The 25,447-nt window shown below is 45.3% G+C and overlaps 1 protein-coding gene across 1 annotated transcript; it reads left to right on the top strand.

Moving 5' to 3' along the window:
• Window positions 1–1,333: 1,333 nt before the first annotated feature.
• SBSPON (somatomedin B and thrombospondin type 1 domain containing) lies at window positions 1,334–25,244 on the top strand. Its single transcript, XM_004588045.4, has 5 exons — window positions 1,334–1,898; window positions 15,096–15,290; window positions 21,747–21,837; window positions 23,673–23,849; window positions 25,114–25,244. The coding sequence occupies exons 1-5, from the start codon at window positions 1,685–1,687 to the stop codon at window positions 25,229–25,231; spliced, it is 795 nt and encodes a 264-aa protein (XP_004588102.2). The 5' UTR covers window positions 1,334–1,684; the 3' UTR covers window positions 25,232–25,244.
• The last annotated feature ends 203 nt before the right edge of the window (window positions 25,245–25,447 follow it).

Here is a 25,447-nt window from a genome sequence, read left to right as displayed (position 1 = left end):
TGCAAGTGGGAAATATCTGAAGTGGAAAATAATTTTCCAACATTGAGAATTTTTTCTTATAAACTCACAAAGAAAGAATTCCTTCTTGATTTTAGAATGTATTTTCTTTGGACAATAACATAACACTGGCCAAACTTCACTTGTGATTCTAGTTTTTAAGATACAGTTCTTATAATGTATTCAGTCTTTGTAAAACAACTTTACTTATTTGTTTTCATTTTATTTGGAAGGCAGAGAAAGCAGAAGTATGTGTGGGGGAGAGAGAGAAAGAGAGACATAAATAGGATAACTCTCAATGCACTGGTCCACTCCCCAAATACCAACAAACAGTCAAGGCTCCGCCAAGCCACACCAGGAGCCTGGACTGCAAGCTGTGTTTCCCACAGGGTGGCAGGGACAGGTGTCTGAGCTGGCAGAAAGCAGAAAGTGAACGCAGCACACCAACTCAGGCACTAGAATACGGGACACTGTTGTCCCACGTGTTGCCTTAATCACTGTTTTAATTCCCTGCCCCCAATATATTAACTCTCTGACTATATGGGACTTTTTGTGTATGTGTGATCATTTTATTGTTTTACTACATTTGTGGTTGAGCAGTGGTTTTTTATTTTTACTTTTGTTATTTTTCTGATGAGTAACGAAACCTTGAGAAGTCCTGGTACGGGAAAACAGGAAAATTCATCTCTGAAATGGACTTTGTGTGCTAGGTTCATACATGCAGGAAAAAAAAAAAAAACTACTCCAAATCACTTAAGAACATAAAATAAATAGATGGAAATCCAGGTTGAAGTGCAGGAAAATGATATACGTTTGGATAGAAAGAGGGAGGAGACATGTCTATCAAAAGTCAGGTCAATATTTTATTAAAGTGCAAGTTATTTCTAAAATATCACGAAGCAGGATTACCTTTTGGGAATGGACTTTAACAGAAAGCAAAGAACCACTGAGATTTTATCCATTCCCTCCGGTTCATTAATCGCCTGTTCAAAGCGGCAAAGCAGTAACTTTCTGGGACAGAAAGCTCCATTATAAGACCCAACAAAAAGAAGGAACGCTTCTTGGGTCTTACCTTCTTGCTTCTCTGTGCCCAGTGGGGAGAAGGGGAGAGCTAAGCACTGGCGAACTGCTGTGCTAAGAAACACAACTCAGGGCTTTCCTGGGCCAAGTCCCAGGAGTGCCTGCGAGTCGGGTGCTGGCCATAACTATTTGGCACAGGTCAAAGGAGTTAGGATCAAAATGCCTGTTCGCCTGCGTGCCACCCCACGAGACGTTATGAAGCAAAAGTTTAGGACCAAGGTAACCTCCCTGGCCAGGCTCCATGTTGGGCAACCCCGCCCTCCGGGAGCACCTGCTGTCTCTGCTCTCCGGGGGGCGACCTCCAGCCTGGGGTGAGGGCGCAAGCTAAGGTGCCCGTGCGCGGCCAGGGACGCGACCTGGGGCGGCTGCGGCGCCCTCCCCACCTGGGCAGGGGCACTCGCAGCCTCCCGCCCGGAGGCCCCGACGGGCGCAGCGCCAGGGCTGGGGAGGGGCCGCGCGAGGGCGGGAGCCGGGCGCGGGGCAGGGCAGGGCCGGGCTGTGCCTCGCTGGGCTCCCTCCCGGGCAGCTCCCGGGCCGCAGCTCTAGCAAGAGCAGACACTTGTGCGGAGCGCGTTCGTGGTGTCTCAGGCGCCCAGCGGCCCTGGCCATGAGGACTCTCTGGATGGTGCTGTGCGCGCTGACGCGCCTGTGGCCCGGCGTCCTGGGCGGCTGTGCCGAGGCCGGGCGTTGCTGCCCTGGCCGGGACCCTGCCTGCTTTGCCCGTGGCTGGAGACTGGACAGGGTCTATGGGACCTGCTTCTGCGACCAAGCCTGCCGCCTCACCGGTGACTGCTGCTTTGACTACGCCAGGGCGTGCCCAGGTGGGTGGCTAGGCCCAGGGTGGGACACCAGCTCTTCATCCTCAGCCAATCTGCGCAGGGTAGGGTGCTGCGCCCAGAACTGCATTCCAGGAACCAGCTCCTCCCAAGCCCTTCCATCCTGGCATGTCCAGTGTCTGCAGCGCAGCCCACTGCAGCCCACCTGCTGGGTACAACCCTCCTGCCATCTCTGGACTCCAGGCTCCCAGGCACCCCTCCCACTGGGGCTGGCTGGAAGGGGTTGGCTGGAAGGGGCTGCAGGGTTAGACTCCTCTCTATGGTTGGATTCTGGGACTCAGGGACTCCAGCTGGATAGGGCCACCATGGCCATTTGGAGAGGTGTCAGGGACAGGTCTCAGGTGTGCCTGGCTAGGAACACCCCAGCAAGGCTTCACCACTCTGAGTCCGTTAATTCTCAGAGGTCCTTGTGCCAAAAGCTTGCTTGGGGAAGGCGCTTTCTGGAAGAAACAGATTTTTGGAAGTCTAAGGGTATTCTCACCTCTGGACCCCAACAGTGTAGCACAGCTGGAGGTGCGTAGTAAGGTTGTGGACTCCAATTTTATCTCTATATAGTCTAGTGTGATTTTGAGCTCAAGGTGCCTGCTACGATTTAATCTTGCTAGTTTTTCTTTGGGGTTAGTCTTTTTCTTTTTGGAACATTTATTTACTAACTTACTTATTTAAAAGGTAGAGTAGATGGAGTGGGGGAGGGTACAAAAAGAACTCCCTGAGCCTAAGAAACAGTTTGATGAAAAATAAAGAAATAATAATATAGAGGGACAGAGAGAAAGAGCTATGTTTTTGCTGTTTCACCCTCCGGATGGTCACAGTGGGCCAGCTAGAAACCAGGACCTCCATCCTGGTCTCCTGTGTGGATATCGGGAGCTCAAGTACTTAGAACACCCCTCAACTGCCTTCCCCAGCACATCAGCAGGAAGTTGGACTAGAAGCAGAGCAGCACCTGGGATCTGAACCCACCTTCTGATATGGAATGAGGGTGTCGCAAGGAGTGGCTTAATATACTCCACCAGATTGTCAACCCCCTAAGATCAGTCTTTTTATCTTTAAATTTTCTGTAGCTTCTCCCTCTTGCTCTTATAAGGAGTCAGTAAAAGAAAATTGAATTAAAAGGCAAGGTAGGAGATGAAGAACAAGGTGGTGTCCAAGAGAAGTCAGCTTCACAAAGAAAGGCAACCCTGCTCCCTCTTAGTCACTTTGCTTTCAAAGCCCCACCTGGGTTTAGGGTTTATGGTCAAGGATCTAGCGGGTGAGCTCCTCAGCATCTTCCAGGGGGAGGAACCCAGGGTTGTGTCATGGTCCAGGGACTGGTTCTCTTTGCTGCTTGAGATGGATCCCAGTGCATGGCCAGGCCTGCTGCTGGCACCCAGAGTAATGGACCAGGACAGGGGTTACAAGCTAATGATTTCCTTATGAATAGCGATATTCTTTTTCAGATGCTTCTTGCCCCTGCCTGTGGCAAGGCCAGGGTGTTTTACCATCCAAGTAAGGTGCAAGTCAGACGTTTAGGAGAGGCAGGGCCTGCAAGCCTGAGCATCCTGACCTCGCGTTTGCTCTGCTTACTGGATAACTCAGGCAAAGCCTCTCTCACTGTGACAGAATCTCTCTTGAGTGGCTTGCTTGCATGTTTGAGGTAAGTAGAGGATCCATGCAGTCCAGAGGACATACCGGGATCTGTGACAAGCAGGCACAGGATAGAGAATCCCAGTGGAAGCCCCAAAGTGTGGAAGATATGAATGGACTATATTTTTCCCTGGAAAAAAAAATCTGTATTTTTGCCCTGAAGTGTTGTCACGTAACTCCATATCTGCTTCCTGTGTGCTGTGTGGTGCCTCCTTTCATCACTTCTACTCACACACTGGGGACCGTTATTAAGGAAAACACTGCTCCCCTGAATGCAAGCATTGTGAAGGTGAGAAATTGACATTGATAAATCTAAGAGACGATTCAGGTCCTGGAGTAGATGGAACCAGAGTTCATCACACTTCTCAGAATGCAGCACACTTTAAAAAGTTTTGAGTTGTGTATTCCTGGAATTTTCCGTAGATTTTTCAACCATGGTTGACTCCAGGAAACTAAAATGATGGAAAATGAGATCATGGATAAAGGTGGACGACTACTGGAATAGGAGATCCAGGAGGTGGTGTGGGAGCAACATCTTTAAATAGCTGAGAGATTCAAGGAAGACTACCTGGAGGAAGTCATGGGCCGCCTAGTAGTGAAGAATGAAACCAGGGTCTCCAGGAGAGAGGCCGAGAGGGCTCTGGAGTGTAGGCCATTCCTGGTGACATCAGCCTGTTTATACCAGGCCGTGTGCTCAGCCCTAAAGGGCGCAGGACAAATGGCAGACTCGGCCCTGGAGAAGTTCCTGCAAGGTGAGCGCTGTGAGAATTCACTCAAGTCCTCACAGTGTTTCAGGGAGCTACTCAAATCTCCCTGGGCCTTTATTTGGCTAAAAAGAAATCTCTGACTTTCAGGCGAGGAGGTAGAAATAACAAAACAAAGAGTCTATTTTGGGAGCATGGGTTTATCGGTTTATCCCTCCTGGGGACAATGTAGGAGGCAATCACAGCAGGTGCATGCTGGGAACAGGGCTGTGAGTGGTGGACAGGAAATGGTGTCTGGAGGAACTGCCAGAGGAGTGCCTTCGGGAGACCCACAGGGCTAAGGGGAGCACTTGGCAGGGCAAGCAAGCAGCAACTGCACGCCCACAAAGGCACTTTGATGCGCCTGAGTTTCTTGGGGTGTGAGTAGGGGGGAGAGAAGCAGAGGCAGTAGGAGGCTGGCTTGTAGGTGACACCTAGCCTGCCTGAACTGTCAGAGCTGACAAAAGGAGGGAAGGACCCCTGTGCAATTGAACAAGCGCCACAGCTATGCTGACTATGGATGCGTAGCCCGGTGGCCCCAGCCCTGCCTCACAGGCCTAGAGCTGAGCTGACCAGGCAGCTGGGAGCTGGCTGGAAGGCAGCTCCTGGAATGCAGGCTTCCATTCACACAGCCTGCCTCCCAAACATTTATTTTTGACATGAGCATTTTTTTTCTTCCCAGAAATAACCTGAATACCTCAATTTTGCCCTTTGAGTCAGAGGAGGCTGGGCTCAACCTTTACACTGCCAGTAACTTGCAGGCCTGGTGACTTTGCAATGTGTGTGGCAGCCTCTGGGGCCCAGAACTAGTGGGTACACTTGGTGAAGGAGGGGAGGGAAGGAGATCATGCCTGGAAAGCCTCCAGCTCAGTTCGTGGGAGGCTCTTCGGGAACAAGCGTACTGTTGATTGACACTGGTGAATACTTTATGTGATTATTTATACAATAATTCAAGATAATACATTGCAGTAATTTCTGTGATATTGTAAGTGTAGTGAGTTAAGTCACTTCTTGTGATGCTGGCATCTCATATGAGCATTGATTCAAATCCCAAATGCTTTGCTTCTAATCCAGCTCCTGCTAATGTTTCTGGGAAGAAAGCAGCAAAAAATGATCCAAGTACTTGGGCCTCTGTCATCCATATGGGAGATCCAGCAGAGATACAGGCTCCTGGCTTCAGCCTGGATCAGCCTGGCTATTGTGGCCATTTGGGGAGTGAACCAGTAGAGGAAATTTCTCTCTCTCTCTCTCTCTCTCTTCCCATCCCTCTGTCTTTCAAATAACTAAATCTTTTAAATGACCCTTTAAAAACAACAAAAAATCTTTTATTGAACTGTCACCCATGTGTCCAACATTTATACACTCTGTCACATTTAATCCTTCCAGCAGTTCTGTGAGATAGGCAGGTATGACCACACTCCCTAACTGACAGTCAGCGGGCAGAGACATAACCTAGCAGTGTAGATGTCATGTGGGAAGCCTGCATCTCATAGTGTGATGCTTGGGTGTGCAATCTTCCTGCTAATGCACACCATGGGGACAGCAGGTGAGGTTTAGGTATCTGAGTCCTTTTCATCCATATTGGGGATTGGCTGGAATTCCAGGCCTCTTCATCCCTGGGTGTTGCAGGCATCTCTAGAGTAAACCAACAGAGAGAGTCTCTCTGTTCTTAAAATAAGTAGCATTATTATTAAAAAATGTGCCTTAAATTCTGAAGGTTTTCTTTTTCTCATTCTTTCTCTTTCCTCCCTCCCTCCCCCTTCCTTCCTCTTTTGTTGTCTTTCTTTTTCTCTTACTTCTTTCTTTCTTTTCTTTCTTTCTTTCTCTTTCTTTCTCTGTCTCTTTCTTTTCTTTCATATTTCTTTTTGTTTTTTCTTTTTTTGTTTTTCTTTCTTTTTTTCTCTCCCCTTTCTTCTCTTCCTTCCTTCTATCCTTCCTTCCTTCCTCTCTCTGTTTCTTTTCCTGTGACTCATTTGGTAGCAACAATCTTTCCTGACCTGAGCTGATTAATGGAAAATTATTGATAGTCATTGTTTATTCCATTTTATGTGACTCTATCTTGCATGAAAATAATAATGTATCTACAAGGAGCAGTCCCAAACACTGTAGCTAGGGAGGAAGGAATATCCAAGATAGGATTCCCTTCTAATATGTTTAATTCTGAAATTCACTTGGCTTAAGGATCTGGAAGACAATGGTCCTGACCTACATTAACATTTTACAGATGCATAAGCTGAGCCTTTCAGGGTTGCTGTTGCTCAAGTTAGCGTAAGTGAACTGTAGAGCTTGAACTCATAGCCGCTTGATGCCAAGCTGCTGTTAGCCACTTCCATCTGTGCCAATTCAAATAGGCCTATGTTTATATATAATTTATTCCTAGGTAAGCTAAGATCAAGCATGGTTACTCTCTCTATGGAACCATTCTGCCTCCTAGAATCTCTTGTACCTACCCAATCTTATAAAGAGAGAACTTGGAAAGTTCATGGAAAAGTAGAATTGAATGAGAAGCCTAGGGACTGGCATTTGGTTTAGTGGTTAAGATGTAATTTAAGAAGTCCACATCCCCGGTAAAAGTGCATGCGTTCAAGTTCCTGCTCCGATTCACATCCAGTTTCTTGCTAACGCTCATTTGGGAGGCAACAGTGATAGCTTAGGTCCCTACCACCCATGTGGGAGACTCAGATTGAATTACAGGTTCATCCTGGCCCAGCTCTGCCTCTTGCAGACATTTAGGAATAAGCTATTGGATGGACGAATATTCTGTCTCTCACTTTATTTTTTAATAAGTTTATTTTCGGCTTGGTACAGTGACCTAGTGGCTAAAGTCCTCACCTTGCATAAACCAGGATCCCATATGGACGCTGGTTCTAATCATAGCAGCCCCACGTCCCATTCAGCTCCCTGCTTGTGGCCTGGGAAAACAGTAAAGGATTGCCCAAAGCCTTGGGACCCTCCACTCATGTGGGAGACTTGGAAGAGGCTCCTGGCTGCTGGCTTCGGATCGGCTCAGCTCGGGCCATTGGTGCCACTCGGGAAGTGAATCAATGCAGAGCAGATCTTCCTCTCTGTTTCTCCTCCTGTCTGTATATCTGACTTTCCAATGAAAATTAAATAAATCTTTAAAAAAGTTTATTTGGGGACCTTTTTTGAAATCTTTGCAGTCCTTTCTGTAACATATATTTCCATGAACTGTTTGAAGCTCCTCCTACTAACTTATTTTTTCTAACTACTGATATTAAAATGAAACTGAATTAGTATAGCTAAGTATAATTCACTTCCAATCTCTCTGATTTTTTTCACCTTGATAAATGTACGTTTTGGTATGGCTAAAAGATGTAATACTGGCATTTGTTTTTTCTGAGTAGATCATCTTATTGTTAAATTATATTAAAATATTATTGAACCCATGAAACTTTTAAATGGAGAAAGAAATCTATTCTGAAATAAATTATCTCAGAAAGTCTCATTATGAAGTTTGCATAGGTTTTAGTACAAACAATGTGTCACAACTCCCCCTTACCCAAACTCTCAAAGGAGAGAAAATCCCCTGCTAGCTGTCCCAGGCCATGGGTGGGAAGAGGTAGAGTCGGGGAGCAGATCCAAGCCACCTCCACCTTGGAAGAACTTCTGGGAAGCCTGAGCTCTACTTCAGCAGCTGGTCCTCAAAGTCTGTGTTCTGCAGTCACAGAAACAGTAGGCTTAACTGACTGTACCAGCAGCAAGTTAAGAAAGGCTAGTAAGTAAGCCAAGTGCAGCAAGACAGAAATTAAAGAGTTTCCATGGAACGGTGAATTCCAGGTTTATGAAGAGTTCAGGAAACAAACTTGCCAAAAAAATATGTCAGCATCCTATCCAGAGAGAAAAGGAGCAATGTATTAAAAAAATATGAACTCTCAAAGTCACCCAAGGGAAGGACGTGATGATTTAGGGAGCTGAGGCCTGACAGGAACCAGGACAGCCCGAGAGTCATCATGCGGCTTCCCCTGACCTTGCCTTGGCTGTCAGTGAGCAGGGCCTGGAGCCAGTGTCCAGCATGACTCAGCTTCGCAGGCTTTGGCTGCAACCCTCCGTGTGCAGGACAGGGAGTGAAACTGTTAACGCTTACCCACCATTTACTCTGTGCCAGTCACCCTCCTAAGCACTGAAAAGCTGCTCACTTCCCCAGGCCTCACACCCAGCTCAGCCTATTCCTTTATTGTGATTTTGTTTGATGGGTAAGTTATAGAAGCATAGAAAGCTTAGGCAATTTGTTCCGATTTACAGCACTAATGAACAGCGGAGTGAAATTTGGACCCAGGAAATCTGTGCTGTTCTGCCCAGAGACTTGGGGTTTTACAGAGAGTGGTGCGTGTGTGTACCAGCAGGGTGGGCTCCAACACAGGTCAACACTGGTACAGGAAGCAGCCTTCTCCGTCAACTCTGTGTCCTCTTTGTAACCTCCTTGTGATCATCATGATGCCACTTCTTCATGGCTGGGGTGGGTTTCAAGTGGTTAAGCCCTCATCCCATACTTGAGTGTCTACTTTGAGTTCCACCTCTTCTGCTGCTGATTCAGTTATGTGATGACGTGACTCCAGGATGCAGCTGTGATGGCTCAAGGGGGTGAGTCCCGGTCATCCACCTGCATCATCTGGACGGAGCTCCAGGTTCCTGGCTTCAGCCTGGCTCAGACCTGGCTGTTGTCAGCATTTCTGGAGCAAACCTTTCGATGGAAGATCTCTATCTATCTGTCTCTATGTTTCTCTGCCTTTCAAACGAAATAATGCTTTTTTTTTTTTTCAAAGGGAAGTGTTTGTTGAAAGAATGTGAACAGTTATTGCACCATGAGACATTGTCCATGGCCTTGGAGGCCACTGTCATCTGGATGCTGCCTCTTTAAAATAACATTTTTCTTCCTTGACTGTAACACTCACTTGCTATAGATAATTTGGAAAATGCACAAACACACACCCATAATACAATTCATCCAGAAACCTGTTACCAAGAAAAAAACGTTTAAAAATTTGTATCTTTTTTTTTTCCTGGATTGACATGGTATGTCGAATTATCTCTACTTCACCAGATAGTCCATCTCACTGTCCTAGCATTTCATGAAGTAGTCTAGTTTGCGTATAAGGAAAAACACAACCTATTGGAGCCTAAATAGTTTATTTTTTGCATGAGGGAAAAAATACTTGATCATTTTATTGGAATCTTTTGAAGGGCTGATAGGCACGGGGTCCCATGAGTCCCATTTTATTTTCAGAGAGGCTCTATTTTTTTTTTTTTTTTTTCAGAGAGGCTCTAACAAAGTACCTGGGTAAAGGTCTATAGACAGAGATGGGAAAGAGCAGATAACACAGACAGTTCAAATTGTGTCCTCTGGAGGAGGGGGCTTTTTTTTTTTCTTCCAGAGATTATCAAGAAACAATAGTTTTGCAAAAATGGGCACCACTATAGACAAAGCATAGAGAGAATTGTCCTTAGGAATGATTTGGAGTATTTGGACTTGACGCCAGGAAGCAAGCTCTCAATCGTGGGTGGCCTTGAACTCAGGTGGCAAAGAGCCAAGCAGGCAGGGCTGGATTACAAAGGAGAGCACTCAAGTCTATGTGCTTAACCTAATAGACCCTGATCCACAAACACCAAAGCTGGCCTCGCCCTGAGGAGGAAATAACAAACAATATTCATCAAATGAAGGGTTCTGGCTACCCGCTTAAATTTGTTACTCTGAGTGTGTGGGTATTTGGTGGCAGCAAGCAAAACAGTAGACAAACATTTTCTAATTATCCGTTGGTACCTAAAGCCTGAGAATAAGGGGTCGGGGTTTAGTTGGCACAGCTTGCCAAACTGTGAGTGGCCCTGGGGAAAGCCCAGTGGTAACTCTGAGACTGAAGATGCCAAAGCCATAGGCATCATCAATGTGAGGAGTCCACACTGAGAGAAGGGGACCCGCATGGAAGCCTTGGATTGGGTTCCACACTTGTGGTTTCAGTCTGGCCTGTTTGTTGTGGGCATGTGAGGAGAGAAAAGCAGTGGATTGGAGCTCTCTGTGTGTCTATATGCCTCTCTCTGTCTCACTGCATTTCAAATGAATAAGGTTAAAACTTTTAAAAAGGAAAATATTTAGATTTGAAATAATAATAATAATAAAAATGCCAGTGATCCTTGGATGGGACTAGCCAGTCCTGTTAGAACAAGTGAAATGCACCCTACTTTAGTGTGTGGATTCCTTACTGACACACGTGTAGCTTACTGCCTCATTCTTGGCCACTCTATTTGGCTGAGGTAGTAGGGCTGTCTAACAGTTGGAAGAGTTGCTCAGTCTGGACTCAACACCCTACATTCTGACCCAGACTGTCCAGCAGCTGCGAGCCAGAGGTGCCGAGTAGGCCAACTGTTGGAACTGAAGCGCCCTTTCCATGTCTCTTTTCATGCTTTCTTCTCTATTTCTGTCCTCTGCTTCTTAACATTGCTTCTTGGGATCACCTCCCAAAGAAATTACTCATATTCAAATCAATGTCTGTGGGTGAATTTTGGAGTTTTGAACAAAGAAGAAAAGAAAAGAGCTTGCCAAGCTTCCTGTCACCCTTCCAGTTAAGGTTTCCTTCCCCTAAAGGGATGGGGCTGAGGTCATCACTTCACTGTGAAGCCTTTGAGACACTGTGACGGGCTTGGAGTCAACAGTGACCACCCCACTCACTAGGTGATGCAGTTTGGTGACAAACAGCGGTGGAGCTACATGCGAAGATTGAGTCTGTTGTAGTGTGTAGAGATGTGAATTAGAGAAGTGTTATGAGAAAGGAAACAATACTAATGGAATAGTTCAAAAGGAAATTTGTCCCATGCAGCTGTAATATTTAACTCACAACATATCTGTCAAGAGTTCTTGTACTTGCCCTGTCTTCCATGACTAAAGATCTCTTATGACCTCTATTGGCTTGCATTTCAAATAATCAGAAATTCACCAGTGAGTCAAGAATGGACTGTTTGGGTGCAGAATATAAATAACTAAATCAATTTTCCTACACAGAAATTTTGTGAAATGCCTTTTAATTCATATAATTCTATGTAATTTTTTTTTTATTTTGTCCTATAAGTAAGTCTTTGAGCTGTTGTCCTAGGCCTTAGAATTTTCTGATTTTCTGTGTGGGACTTCTAAAGTCATGGATTGGAAAACAGGAATAGTATTTCATCACAGACAAATCCGAATCGATAGGAACAACAACTGATGCAATGCTTCTGTGATTTTGAGGTCTTCAACTGTGGGACCAAACAAGCGAAATACAGACTCTAAACATGAGACACAAATGTCACAGAAATTCTAAGATAATTCAGTCAGAAAACTCTCCAATGTTGTCTCTTATCATATGCATGTAGTCTAACCTAAGACCAAATTCTTAGTTAACACCATGGCAAAATTTTATTTTATCATGATATCCAAATATTATCTTTGAAACAAATGCATATTTTGAAATATGTATTATTCAGTATTGTTCAAGTCCAATGCATCAAGGACAAATTAGCCAGATGCAGGAGTGAAATGGTGTGGAGAGGTGTTCAAAGAATGAAAGCCAGTATAAATTTTCTTAACCAGCTCCCAGCCTGGGGTCTCTTAAGATGAAATCATGGGATTATGACAATAGAAAGGGAGAATCCAACAAGGGATGACAAGAGGCACTCCAATATGGGATATGGGTCCCAAGTGGGGTCTTAATTGGCAGGCCGAATGTCTCCCAACTCCCACCCAAATGCTTTCTTGTTGAAAACACTATGAACTTGAAAGTATGAGGATATTAGGAAAAGTGGATCACACCTTGTAGAGTGGGGGGTGAGGGTGGGGAAGAGTTTAAATATTTAGATTAGTGGTCCATCCTCTGACTACTCATTTTTTAAATATTTAATGTCAAGTCCTGAAATGGTTCAATCTACAAACTAACTATAGTCCTTTTTAAATTTTTTTCTGTTTCATTTTAGTACTGATTACAAAGTTTAGGGGGTTGTAAACACATGTGGGCATCCAATTAGGATGGAGAGGATTGGGGTCAGGGGAAGGTGTGTGTGAGATAAGCACCTCTATTTTCCCTTCTGTGCCTGTCGGGAAGAAAACACAGTGCTGCCCGCCGTCAGACCACATCAGCTCCAGGGGTTCCATGTGTTCTTAGAGACCCTGATGAAGGGAAGAATGTTCCTAGGGTGTTACTAGAGTGGTCCTGATTGTTTCAAGAAACTGTCAGCTTCGTTGTACCAGAGGTGAGACGTTCTATCTAAGGCCTATTGGCTGTCCATGTCTACTTCACCGTTTCCACAGACCTAGGTCCTTGTTAGAGCCTGGCCTGGGGTATTGTTCAACCTGCCCCTCCCTCTATCCTTTGAAGAGACACTGGAAGTGCTCTGTTGGCTTAGATGGGCCATCTGTCCTGACTTTAGTGTGCATCTGGGTATGTTCTCCATTCATTAATTGCAGTCAGCAACTGAGGTGGCCCAGTCCTGCAACATGTGCTCTGGCATTGGACCACATGTCTGTTTTTCCCTGAGGTCAGAGATCAAGCACAGCAGTCTAACTGGGGATCCCCCTGAGAGATTCCACTTTTCACCCGGGAGGTCCTCAGACCTGGCTGTCTTGTGCACTTGCTGATGCAGGGTCAAATATACCCCATACTGCACACCAGCCCATGCACTTATTGGGGTGGGAGCACATCTAACTGACCAGTGTCACCCCAGCCTTGAATCTCACATGAACCTCTAGGTGCTGTGGCCTAGCCCAGCCCAGCTTGCCCCCAGTTTTGGCTCTCATGTATACCAGTGGGTACTATGGCCTAGTAAGGGTGATCCTGAAGAATCCCTGCCAGACCTGTCCCCAGCAGGTATTGCAGCCTAGCCAGGCTCAGCCTGCCCCCAGCTCCAGCTTTTGTGTATATTGCCAAGTACTGTGACTTAGTCTAGCTCAGCCCACTCCCAGGTCACCAGCAGATACTGCAGACTAGCCTGATCCAGCCTGCCAACAGCTCTGGCTTTAGTGTGCACTGACAGGTGCCGTTGACTACTTGGGGTGATCCTAAAGACCCTCTAAAGACCCAAACATGGCTCTCATTAATGCTGGTGAGTGCTACAACCTAGCACGGCCTGGTATGCCCACATCCCTGGCTGTTACATACCCCAGTGGGTGAATTGGCCTAGCCCAGAAAAACCTTCAAATTTCCCCATTCAATCTACCCCCGTCCCAGCTCCCTTGATTATCTGCTGGTGAATTGTCTTAGTCCAAGGAAGCCCTCAGAAATCATTTTAAACATGTCAAACAAGTCCTCAGTGGCTCTCATTCTGATATGTCCCCAGTTCCCTGGCTTCAGCTGATATGCATATCTGCCCTTTCCTGACCATGCCACCATCAGGGTAGCAATTATAGTGGCATGATGGTCCTGGCCAGTGTGCTCTTACATTGATGTGGTGGACACCCCACCCAACATCTTCTCAATTGAAAAAAAAAATAGGTAACTATGCTGACACACTGGTATAGTTAACAAGGTTTGGCATTAACCAGGCTCAGGATTCCAGCCAGGTACTGGCTGCTTTTCTCCCAGCATTGTAACACTTGCTTAGGTACAAGGCAACCCAGGCAGTTGCTTATAGCTGAGGAACTTCAGTCCTTTTAAAAGACTTCATAGAAGTTTCAGTGGAAAAGTTAAATGTGAAATCATCTTGAAGTTAAAGTCCTGGTGAGGAAGTTGAATCTAATGTTCTTTCCTCAGACTTGGTAAATGCACTTCAAAATCAACAAAAGAGACTGACTTGGCTTGACAATCAAGTGAATCCCAGGATGCCCTGCTGGATCCCAGGGTACATGGCTGGCAGTTGACAGGACAGCTGAGCACTGAGGCATACAGCAGGTGGAGGAGAGTCGACTAACAGAAAGAACGGCACTCTGGACTCTGGCCACGCCTCTTCCTGCATGACTACGGAAATTATTTACTTTTCAGGGTCTTAGTTGGACATGTCTGAACATGTACTCCCATAATCTGAATCCATGAACCATGGAGTGTGAAAAACAGAGAAACAGGAAAGCCTAAAGCGTAATAACCCCTTGTGCAGGGAGCCCCAAGTCCCACAAACTGATAAAAATGGACAGGGGTAAAATTGGATGGGATTCTTGGTGGGTGAAAGTATTTTTTTCATGTATCTGTTTTCTTTTTATGTTTTCTACAATGAATGTGTATCACTGTTATAATTTAAATGTTATGAATGGGAAGAAAACGGGTGGTGACTGGAGGGTTAACAGGGACTCAGGTACAGTGTGACAGGAAGACTAACTTCTAGTATTCCATAACACAGTAGGATGACTATGGTTGGCAATAATGAATTGCTTATCTCAGAATAGCACACAAGATTCTTGAATGCTGTATCACAATGAAATTATAAGTGTTTTAGGTGATGGATATGCCAGCTACCTCAATCTGATCATTATGCATTGCATACAACACACTATGCTTCGTATGTGTCAGTTTTTCGGATTAGAGAAAAAATTTCTATGGGCAGGGGCAGATAGGGTTCACATTAAGGCAACAAGAAAGCAAAGGCCTGATGTAACCTGGGAGTATGAGGAAGCACCCCGAAGCTACCTATCACATGCACCTGTGTGTGGACCCTTATATGGGCCCACCTTTAGGAGCCTGAGAATTCTGATGATCTCTTAGAGGGTCCGTGCCTATCAGCTCATCTTTAGGTCTCAGCTTAGGGTGACATTTACACGGAGTTGCACTGTACTGTTTGTGTTGGCAGGGGCAGGCTGCCAGGTTGGCTGGGTTTCCTGCTGTGAGTGTCCTGTTGTGCTGTTTTTCAGCTCGCCCATGCTTTGTCGGGGAGTGGAGCCCCTGGAGTGGCTGTGCAGACCAGTGCAAGCCAACAACCCGTGTGCGGACACGCTCGGTGCAGCAGGAGCCTCAGAATGGTGGGGCACCCTGCCCACCCCTGGAGGAGAGAGCCGGCTGCCTGGAGTACTCCACACTGCAGGGCCAGGACTGTGGACATGCCTTTGGTAATGGTATTTTCATGGTTGCTGCCTGTTATCTTTCGTGGCCATTTCATCCTGCAAACAACCAGAGGCTGGGCAGGGAAAGTTCCATGCACTGCAGGGAGTGGGATAGGGGGTTGCCCACAGTAGACAGGAAGCTCAGGACACACATAAAAGGGAATTTATGGCCAGCTGCACACCTGCCTCCCTTCCCTAGCTTTGCTCAGTGGGCACAACCTATGGAACTTCTCATTGTGTATGGACTGAGTTGTGAAAGAAACCATGTGCACATGATGTGCACTGAATCCCATCAGACTCGTAGTAAGGACTTCCATCAGAGTGATGGCGCTGCTTTAAACATTGGATAGTAGGAGTCTAGTGCAGTCATGCTGTGACACCGCACGCTGTAGTTCTTGTTCACATAGACTCAGACACATGGGGAAACGGGAAAGAAGTGCATTTCTAAGTAGTGTTGAAGTGCTTGTCTTGAGACACCTGCCTTTGCTTGTCAAGGTGACTGGATTATGGCTGGTGTAATCAGACCCAGGATTTAAAAAGCTCATTCTAGGTGAGGGATGACCAACAGAGAGGCGAGAAGTCAGACCTTTAAAGAGCCAGGATCCAAACTAAGCTCACAAAGAAATCAGCTGGAAGGTTGTAGTGGAGGGCTGATCAGGATTGAATCCCTTTGGGTGAAACACTGTCTACACAGGATAGCCAAGACCGTGTGCTTCTCATAGGGAAGTGGAGAATTTCATGTGAACACAATCCTCAGCCAGCCAATTTGTTCTTCTTACTCCATACACAAATATTTATTTGCTGGGTGTCTGCTTGATGCCAGGCATGGACTGGGCACTGGGGTTATAATAAGGAGAGAAGCTGAGGCTACTGCTATCATGCGTATCGTGGCTTAGTGTAGAGGGGTACAAGAATTAGGTGGTTCCATCAATCCACAGCTATAGTAGCTGGTGCAACTGGCAGTTTATGAGTGAGAGACAGCTGGGGAAACGAACAGGTATAATAAGGTGATTCTCCATGGTCTTAAGGGAAGAAAGGGAGGGGTTTCCCTGGAAATGGGGCTGAGGTGTGAAGAGCTGCCTGGCCAGATCACCCCACGTGGTTAGACTTGCTGGTGGGTATCAAAGTTTGAAGTATTTGGGGGCTGATCACGGGAAAGAAGCTGTAATACAGCAAGCTTTCTCAGGCACAGCTTGGACAGGGTGTCCCAAGAGGGGTGGTCTGCATGGCGTGAAGCAATCCAGAGCACTGTCAGGAAGGTGAGGATAGTATGCGGGCTCTCAAGAGAGATAGGCCTGAGGGAGACAGTATGCCCCAGGTATCTAGAAGATGTCATTCAGCATGAAGATATCACTCGGAATGAAGCCGCAGAGAATGCAGCAGAGCAGTGGCAGTTTTAGGACCACAAGCCTCTGCCTTATCCCTTCTGCAGGTGCTAGGGAGAGCTGCATAAACAAGCAAACCAGACAGACTACAAACCGAAAGCCAGCAAGTAAAAATCTACTTGTTTAGATATTCTTTATACATGTTTTAAAAACATTTTAACCAATTTTCAGTTTCTTGAATCTTTTCAAAGAGAAATCCTTCCATCCATTGGTTTACTCCCCAGATGCTCACAATAGCTGGGGCTGGACCAAGGAGCCGGGAACTTCATCTGGGGCTCCCACATGGGTAGCAGGGACCTGAGGACTTGAGCCATCACTGTTGTCTTCCAGGAAGCACGTTATGAGGAAGCTGGATGAAAGGAGAAGAGGCATGACTTGAACTACACGCTCTGATACGGGATACAGATATCCAAAACAGCGACTGAAGTTGCTGTTCTGTTGTTTAGCTATTTTTAAAACAATTGGATTTGTAAACATTTAAGCATGAAGCCAGCAAGATTTTGAGCTAATGGGTCTCAGCTTGCAGAAAAGAAATGACCCAGGCACTGGCTTTGGCTCATTTGTGTCACACCATGGAGGCCCAAGGTGCATTTGAGAAGCCACAGGAAGGTTGGTGCAGGCATACTGTTCAGGATCCTGGCCTTTATTAGTAAAGCCTTAAAAACCCCACACAGGGGCCAAGTCAACAAATCTTTGTCTTGAAATGATCACTACGGTGGTGGAGGAGCTGCTGGCAGAGGCAGAGAGGAGCCTGCCATGAACACGGTAGCAATGCTAGAGGCCCAGGGAAAGCTTGGCTTTGAAAGCAGCCACTCAGAGTCATCATAGAAGATCACAGCCACTCCACAGGCACTCCACACTGCAGAAAAGGTTCAGTGCTGTGGGTCAGTAGTGATACTGTTTTAAAGCTAGAGTGCTGGGATCAGTAGCAGGGCTGGGACTTGAACTCTGCAGCTCTGCTGCGGGATGCTGGCACTTCAGTCAGTGTCTGGGCAACTGAGCCACGTGCCTGCCTCTATTTTGCTTTTCAATGTCATCATTACAGCTAAAATTGCAAAAACAGATTCTCAGAACAAATCTCAATATTAATTTCCTTGAAGCTAGTGAATAAAATATGATCACTGAAACTCGCATATTTATGATCACATAGTCATTACATTTTTCATGTTGAAGTTAATGCATATAATTAAATTTTCTTATAAAACATTCAAAAGGTGAATGATTTAATTGGGTGCACATTACTATATTTATGTGGATTTTATCCTGTCAGGGAGCTCTAGGCATATTAGAAACTGTAGGCTTTTTGGGTAGATGTTATTTGTCAACTTCCCATTTATTCTCTTTTGAACCGTATCTACAGACCATTGAGTCAGAACCTGATTTTGTGGTACTCTATTGTGTTGGAGAATATTATGAAATTCTCAAAGCAAATGAATTGTACTTTCATGTTCAAAGTAAGTATGTGTGGTGCCATGCTCTTCGAGGTGGAAGCTGTTGCAAAACTGAACAATGGTGGGATGATGGAATTCCAGAAAAGCTGGCAAATAGCCTAAGAACAAAAAATATATTACATTTCAATACTGTCGCTGGGAAGGGGAAAGGGTGGTGACATTTATGGAACGACTTTGTTCCGTGTGCTTCCACACATAAGCAGAGGTGGGACTGAAAGCAAAACTAATTTCTAAATTATGGCCCACTGCTAAGTGAGGGAAATTCACTTTATGGGGGAATATTAAAAAGTAGTGCTGGTTCGGAGAGCTGCAGGTGGTCTTACTCCTGTTCTATTCCCTGATGACTCAGGGTGAGGGGGAAGGAGGTCCTCGGGGTTGAACGTGTTCCCCTGGGGCTGGGGTGCCGCACAAGGGGAGACAGGGTCCCAGGTAACTGACTTGCTTGCAGGATGTGCTGGCGCTATGGAAGCCTGAAGCTCAGCATGGAGAGTAAGCTTCAAAAGCAGATCAGGTACATGTGCATGTGGTACGGCAAGCTTGAGATGCATGTACCCCACGTTAGTGTCAGCTCCTCCCTCTGCCATCAGTCAGCCCAGCCTCCTGCTGATGCGCAGCCTGGAAGGCAGCAGGCGATGGCTCAAGCTCTCCAGTCTCTGCCACTCTCGTGGAAGACCAGCATGGAGTTCCTGGCTCCTGATTTCAGCCTAGTCCAACCCTGGCTGTTGCAGGTATTCAGGGAGTGAACTAGCAGAGAGCAGATCTGCTTTTCTCTATCTGTCTCTGTCTCTCTGCCTTTCAAATAAACTGAAAATTAAAATATTAAAAAACATATCTTGAAAAAAATAAAAACACAAGCAGCCACACACCATAGTGTGAGTCTGTGGGCATACTCCTTCACCCCCAGCGGCTCTCACGGCCCGAGGGGACTCAGGGAAGGAGGGGTTTAAAGTCTCCCTTTTCCCTTCTCAAGTCTTATTTAGCCATATATTTCTAATTTTTTATTATTTGTAAAGAGACAGCAAGAGAGAGATAGCTCACTTGCTAGATCACCCCCCGCCAATGCCTCCAACAGCCAGGGTGGGGCCAGACAGAAGCCAGGAGCGTGGAACTCAGTTTTAGTCTCCTCTAGGAGTGGCCTCCAAGGGTCGCGTTAGAAGGAAGCTGGATTCCAGAGCAAAGCTGGACCTCAAAGGTACTCCTATATGGGAAATGGAGTTCCCAAGCAGTGACTCAACTGCTGTGACAAATGCTGACATCTCATGAAGGGTAGAGGCTAGGGGCGAGAAGGGAGAAGAGAAGCAGCATTTTAATAACACAGGAAATGTGCTGCATTGAAGTAGTGAAATTTTATCATGTGTCTTATCACAAGGCAAAGTACACATCTTGGCACCAAGGAGCCTGGTTTGGGAAACACAGCCTGGCTCTGATGTATTTAGATGTGAAAATCAAACTAACACATGAAAAAATGATTTATCACTGTTCCTGGAAACTAAGAAATACATAATTGTTAGGTTATTATTATCATTATTATCATAACTTTGGGTTTTTTCCCCTAAGGATTTCATGTCAGCAACGATTGTCATATACTTCTCTACACACCCTAGCCTCACTCATTTCCCAAGTTACACATTAAGTGTCTCTGAACTTCTATAATAACATGTACTAATGAGAAGATCACGGAAGTGCTTGGAGCCGAAGGACCAGATCCTGAAGTTTACATGGCCTGTGATGTCACGTGGGCTTAGCAGTGACTGTGTTTACGCTGTGAAGTAACTTGCATGTGTGTCGGAAGAACAGAAAGGACATGGGTAAACAACCAAAAGCCTTAGATGTTTGTTTCTCTGCCAATTCTGAGAGAAACAGAGAAGGTGCCTCACTGAGACGTGCCTCCACTTGTTCTTTTTCATCCTGCCTGTGGATTTTAGGAATGCAAAAACTGTAGTCACATCTAGAAAGCGTGACATCCTGTCTTTGGAAAACAAGTCAGGGCAGCAGGAACGGGCAGCACACGCTGGGATTCGGGGGTTTACTCTGCATTTAGGCAATTTTCATAATGAAGAGATTAGGAAACCACATAACATAAAAACTCTACCTGCATCTTTCGTTGTATTTTCCCTGGAAATTGAAAAGCGACTCCTCTTTAGAAAATCTAACAAGAACTGAGGTCTGCTATTCTGGGGCAGGAAGCAGCCAGGAAAAATCCACAGGCAGGTTTGACTCTGAGTTCCCTTCCACCGTTTTGCTCATGTAGATGATGACTCTGGTGCTTGACAAATCAACACAGTTTGTCGCCAACATTGCTGGGATCACCCAGAGTTAGGAAGGATGGCTGGGTGATCTCAGCTGTCTGTGCCAGAAGGGTCTGGGTGTTTCTGTAGCAAAGTCACGACTTCTTTCATTCACTCATTGGCCCATTGATTCACGGTGGGTTTATGGACTTTCCAAGTGTGTGTGAAACCGTGCCTTCCTCCAGATGACAACCAAGTGGAATCATGAGGTTACTCCAGGTGCTGTGTTTGTACAGAAATGGGGTCTCTGTAGATTAAGTCATGCAACACGGATCAGACAAACAAAATCAGATAGCACAGGCGGGAGGCTCCATTTCCGTGAGCCAGAGCTTCAGAAGGGGGAAATGACTTGGGGAAAAGAAGAGGGTGGGAAGAGAAGGGAGGGGAGGGATCCCCTGCCCATTCCATTTCTACGAGGTCCTGTGGAATGCTGGCTGGCACTGGGCAGCCCACTGGGGCACTCTGTGTTGGGCACAGCTTACAGCTCTGTGCTTCCTTGTTCCTTGTGTTTTCTGTTCTCTTGTCTTCTCTCCTTCCATCTCCTTCTCTCACTTTTGTGTTCCTTCCCTCTCCTTTATATCTTCTCTCTCCTTTTTGCTCCTTATCTTCTTTCAGTATTTCCTTTTGCTTCTCTATTTCTCCAGAATGATCTTTATTTGAAGATTTGTTTATTTTTATTGAAAGCTAGATTTACAGAAAAAATGAAAGACAGAAAGAAAGATCTTCCATCCACTGTTTCACTCCCCAAGTGGCCACAGTTGCCAGAGCTGAGCCAGTCTGAAGCCAGGAGCCAGGATCTTCTTCGAGGTCTCCCACATGGGTGCAGGGTCCTAAGGCTTTAAGCCATCCTCCACTGCTTTTCCAGGCCACAAGCAGGGAGCTGGAAGGGAAGTGGAGCAGCCAGGACACAAATCAGAGCCTATATGGGATCCCTGCACATGCAAAACAAGGATTTAGCCCCTGAGCCATTGCATCATGCCCTCTTGCATTCTTTTTTCTTTTTTTAAATATCTGTTCCCTTTCTCTTCATAATCTTCATGTCTTCACCTTTTCCCTTGTTTCCCGACTCCCAATCTCCTTATTTCCTCTTGGTTTTTCTTCCTGTCCTCTTTTCTTTTTTTCCAGGGTTATTACTTTTGCAAAATGTGTTTGCTGGGAGCCTGCAGCTCCCCCTTTTATCTCTCCATAGGTATACCAGTCTTGACCAAATGTGTCTTGTCTTGGCCTACTCCTTTGATTGGGAAAGGGAAACCTTTAGACAAATGTTATGCCAAGTTTGGGCAAAGTTTCTCTGGGAACTTGGGCTGCATGTGTTCAACATGATTCTCCCTTCTCTAGTCCCTGCCTTTATAACTACCTCTGCATTCAACAAGGAGAGGACGAGGCACACTGCATCTCCACAATGGGCGACACGCACAGAGGATGCCGGGTAATTTGGTCTTTGCTTATTTGTATGGTCAAGGCCTGTTGAAAGGTCAGCTTGGTCTGGTTGTTTTCTTCTGCTATTTGTTCACTGACTTGGAGTAAAATATGACTTCACTGCACCAGCTGGGGAAGTGGCTTGCCTTGCTGCTTCTGTGGGGCTGTGGAGCTCTGTGTCTCATTGAGCTCTGAGCTCTCAGAGGGAACAGGCTATATAAAAACTGGATAGTAGGATTTTATCAGGCAACTTAACGGTGAGCCTTCTTAGTTGCCTCAGTGGGACCATAGATTCCAGCACCACTTCAGCTCATTCACTCATTGACCCATTGATTCACGGTAGATTTTTCTTATTTGTTATGGAAACCTGTGGCACCCTTAAAGTCCACACTTCTGTTATCAGGCAAAGGAGACCAGAACAGGTTGCTTATTCGCATACGCACACTATCACGCTCCAGCTACAGGATTTGGATAGGTTGTTCCACCTTAGTAATTTTCTTCTTTTTAAATTGTTAGTTAAAAGGGACAGTGACGCACAAACACACAGAGAGAACACCTTTGTCTAGTAGTTTCATTCCTCAAATGGCAGCAATGGCCAAGACTGGGCCAGGCAAAAACCAGGTGCCTGAAACTCCACCCAGGTCTTCTATGTTGGTGAGGGGTGAAGTTCTTTGAGCACCTTCCACTGGGACTCTAACAGGCATTCTGATAGGGTATGCTGGCATCGTAGGTGGTGGTTTAACCCACTGCACCACAATGCAACAACTTTTTCCTTAGGATAAGATTCATTTCAATATCTAACACATGCACTTGGTGTGAGCATTTTAGTGGGTAAACAGCATTGAAGATATGTCAGGGTTACTTTATCTTATGGAAGTTGATTGAAACTGAGTTACAGAACTTCCTACCTCAATTTCCTAGTGGCCTTCTCCCTAATAAATAATGCCTGTCATTGTTAAAGATCCTTGATCTCCCAACACTTTTCATTGAACTTATTAGAAGCAACAAATCCAGAGAAAGAAATTAACTTATAGAGGTGAAGATGGAGCAAGACTCATCTACAACACTCAAGGGTTTCTGCTAAATGTCATTTCCCCGAAGAACTGGAGAATTGTGTGGCCTTTAAGTATAAGACTTTAAAATATTTACCTATGTCTGGGGGACTCCCTGGGGTCCTGAGGGTAGTCACACATAATGCTAGTGCTGGCCACTGCCCAGTATAAGGGGCTAATAACTTCTAGCACAAAGAAATATGACTCAGCCCCCTGCCACACGCTGCCCCAGTTCCCGTTTCTTTCATTTGTTATGCCCAATAAAACTTTGATGTTGTCTTCAAGTCAGAACTCATCAACACAGCCTAGGATCGTGCAGGAAGACTGAGTGAGGAGTGTAGGGAAGGTCCCCTTGGAGCTTTGGTGGGGCAGAGTGCACACGTGCCTGCTCGGCTGTGAAGAACAAGGCCTTCTGGGTTCTTTCTTTAAAGGATCTTAGGCTTCTCTATGTATTTTTTCTTTCATTCTTCAAACTATCAGTAAAAATTTTAAGGGTTGTTAGTCTAATAGAGTATGTGTTTTTATACACAATTTAGTGACCAGATTGGAATGTTGTAGCATATCAAAATTCTGTAAATTGATGTGGACCAGATGGTTTAGTCATGGATTGAGAAAGAGTCAAGAGGTTCCCTGTGGCTGGCACACCCGAGTTCAGCTTCTGAGAAGCGTGAAAGACACCTGTGACTCCTTGTCCCTTGTGAAGACGAAGCTCCTGGGAGATGGCAATTTCCTAAGACTACATGTCAGGCCACCCCTCATCACAGCAGGTGAAATGATTCCTTTGTTGCTCCAGATACTGTATGGAGTTCAAGACAGAGTCCTTGACCCCTCACTGTGCTCTGGAAAACCGGCCCCTGACGCGCTGGATGCAGTACCTCCGGGAGGGATACACGGTGTGTGTGGACTGCCAGCCTCCGGCTATGGACGCCGTGAGCCTGCGTTGTTCTGGGGATGGCCTCGACTCGGATGGGTAAGCAAGAGAAACTGCTTGAAGGATTTCTCTTATTTTCCAAAATCTTTAATCATCCTGTAGTTGGGCGCTGGCCCTGGACATCTTATCAGTTAAATCTGGTAACACTATTCCTAAGGGAAGAGCTGGCAGCTCCTGCACAAAGTCCAGTTAAGGTCACATGTGGATTATGGTTTTAAGTATATTAGTGCAACTGGTAAAAGTACAGCTTAAATAGTAATATATTGGCCTTTCCAGTTAATAATTTTTCTTGCAGTATATTTTAATATTTAATAACTTGAATTTATGTATATTATTCCCCTGTACCTAAAGGCCTCCTGGGAGTATACCATATGGACAATAAAATGGATAAGGAACTCATATCAAATAGAAACTCAATATTTAGATTTAATATTTTTTGAATACTCCATTTAAATTCTGACATTAAATGAATTTATAATTTAATTCGTACTCATAAAAAATATTCAAACCCTGGCTAAGGTACCAGTGTCTTTAAAAATCTAAATTTGGCAATGTGGCCTTGCTCTTTCTACTTCTCTGATTTTTTTTTATTATGGAATCAAAGAGTTGGAAGGTACTAAAAGAGATTACTTGGTTCAGACCTTTTAAATTATATAAATATGCATGAAATAACAAACCATTTAAAAAATACAGCACTTATATTTTCAGATTGAGTAGGAGAAAGGAATGAAGTGGCTCCAAATTACTACTCTCTGAGTATGAGGTTGTCCTCAAACAGGAATTAACTGCTAACTTGGCCTTCAAAATCATTTATTTATTCTTATTGGAAGAAGAGATGTAAAGAGATAGTAGAGACAGAGAAAGATCTATCATCTGTTGGTTCACTTCCCAAATGGTCGCAATAGCCTGAGTTGAGCAGATCCAAAACTAGTACCCTTTAGTCTCCTTGAGGTTTCCCACACAGGTACAGGATCCCAAGGCTTTGAGCCATCTTCTGCTGCTTTCCCAGGTCACAAGCAGGGATCTGGATGGGAAGGGAAGCAGATGGGACATGGACCAACACCCATATCGGATCCTGGCACTTGCAGGTAGAAGAATAGCCAATTGACCCTGACCCTGGGTGATTTGGCACTGACAGAACTCAGAGAAGAAAACTCTGTTTGTGACCATTAAACATTTTTTAAATATGCAATACACTTTAAAATTCTGAGTGATTGATATTTTGTTTGTTTTTTAAGGAAACACTTCAATAATTCTATGGTTTGTTTTCAGTGTCACTAACATTGCCCAAATATTGTTTCAGGAATCAGACTCTCCATTGGCAAGCAATTGGCAATCCTCGATGTCAGGGAACATGGAAAAAAGTCCGGCGAGTAGCCCACTGTTCTTGTCCAGCTGTTCACAGTTTTATTTTTATTTAGATTGTGATGAAAATACTCTAAAACGTGTTTGCAAACATGCTAAACACTGTCAATGTTCAATGTCATGGTCAATACTTGATAAAACCTCAAAAGCGGTTTGGCTGAATTCCCTGAAGTCAGACAAGGAAAACTGAGGCACCAGTTCTCAAGGAATGCCGTGCCTTCACTGTTGTTTTTTCATTAGGCTGACAACTCACTACAACTCCCGTGCTTTTT

This window comes from Ochotona princeps, chromosome 9 (assembly GCF_030435755.1).
Source record: "Ochotona princeps isolate mOchPri1 chromosome 9, mOchPri1.hap1, whole genome shotgun sequence".
Taxonomy (NCBI): Eukaryota; Metazoa; Chordata; class Mammalia; order Lagomorpha; family Ochotonidae; genus Ochotona; species Ochotona princeps.
Note: the sequence above shows the minus strand (reverse complement) of the source record. Positions and strands in the feature narration are given on the sequence as shown.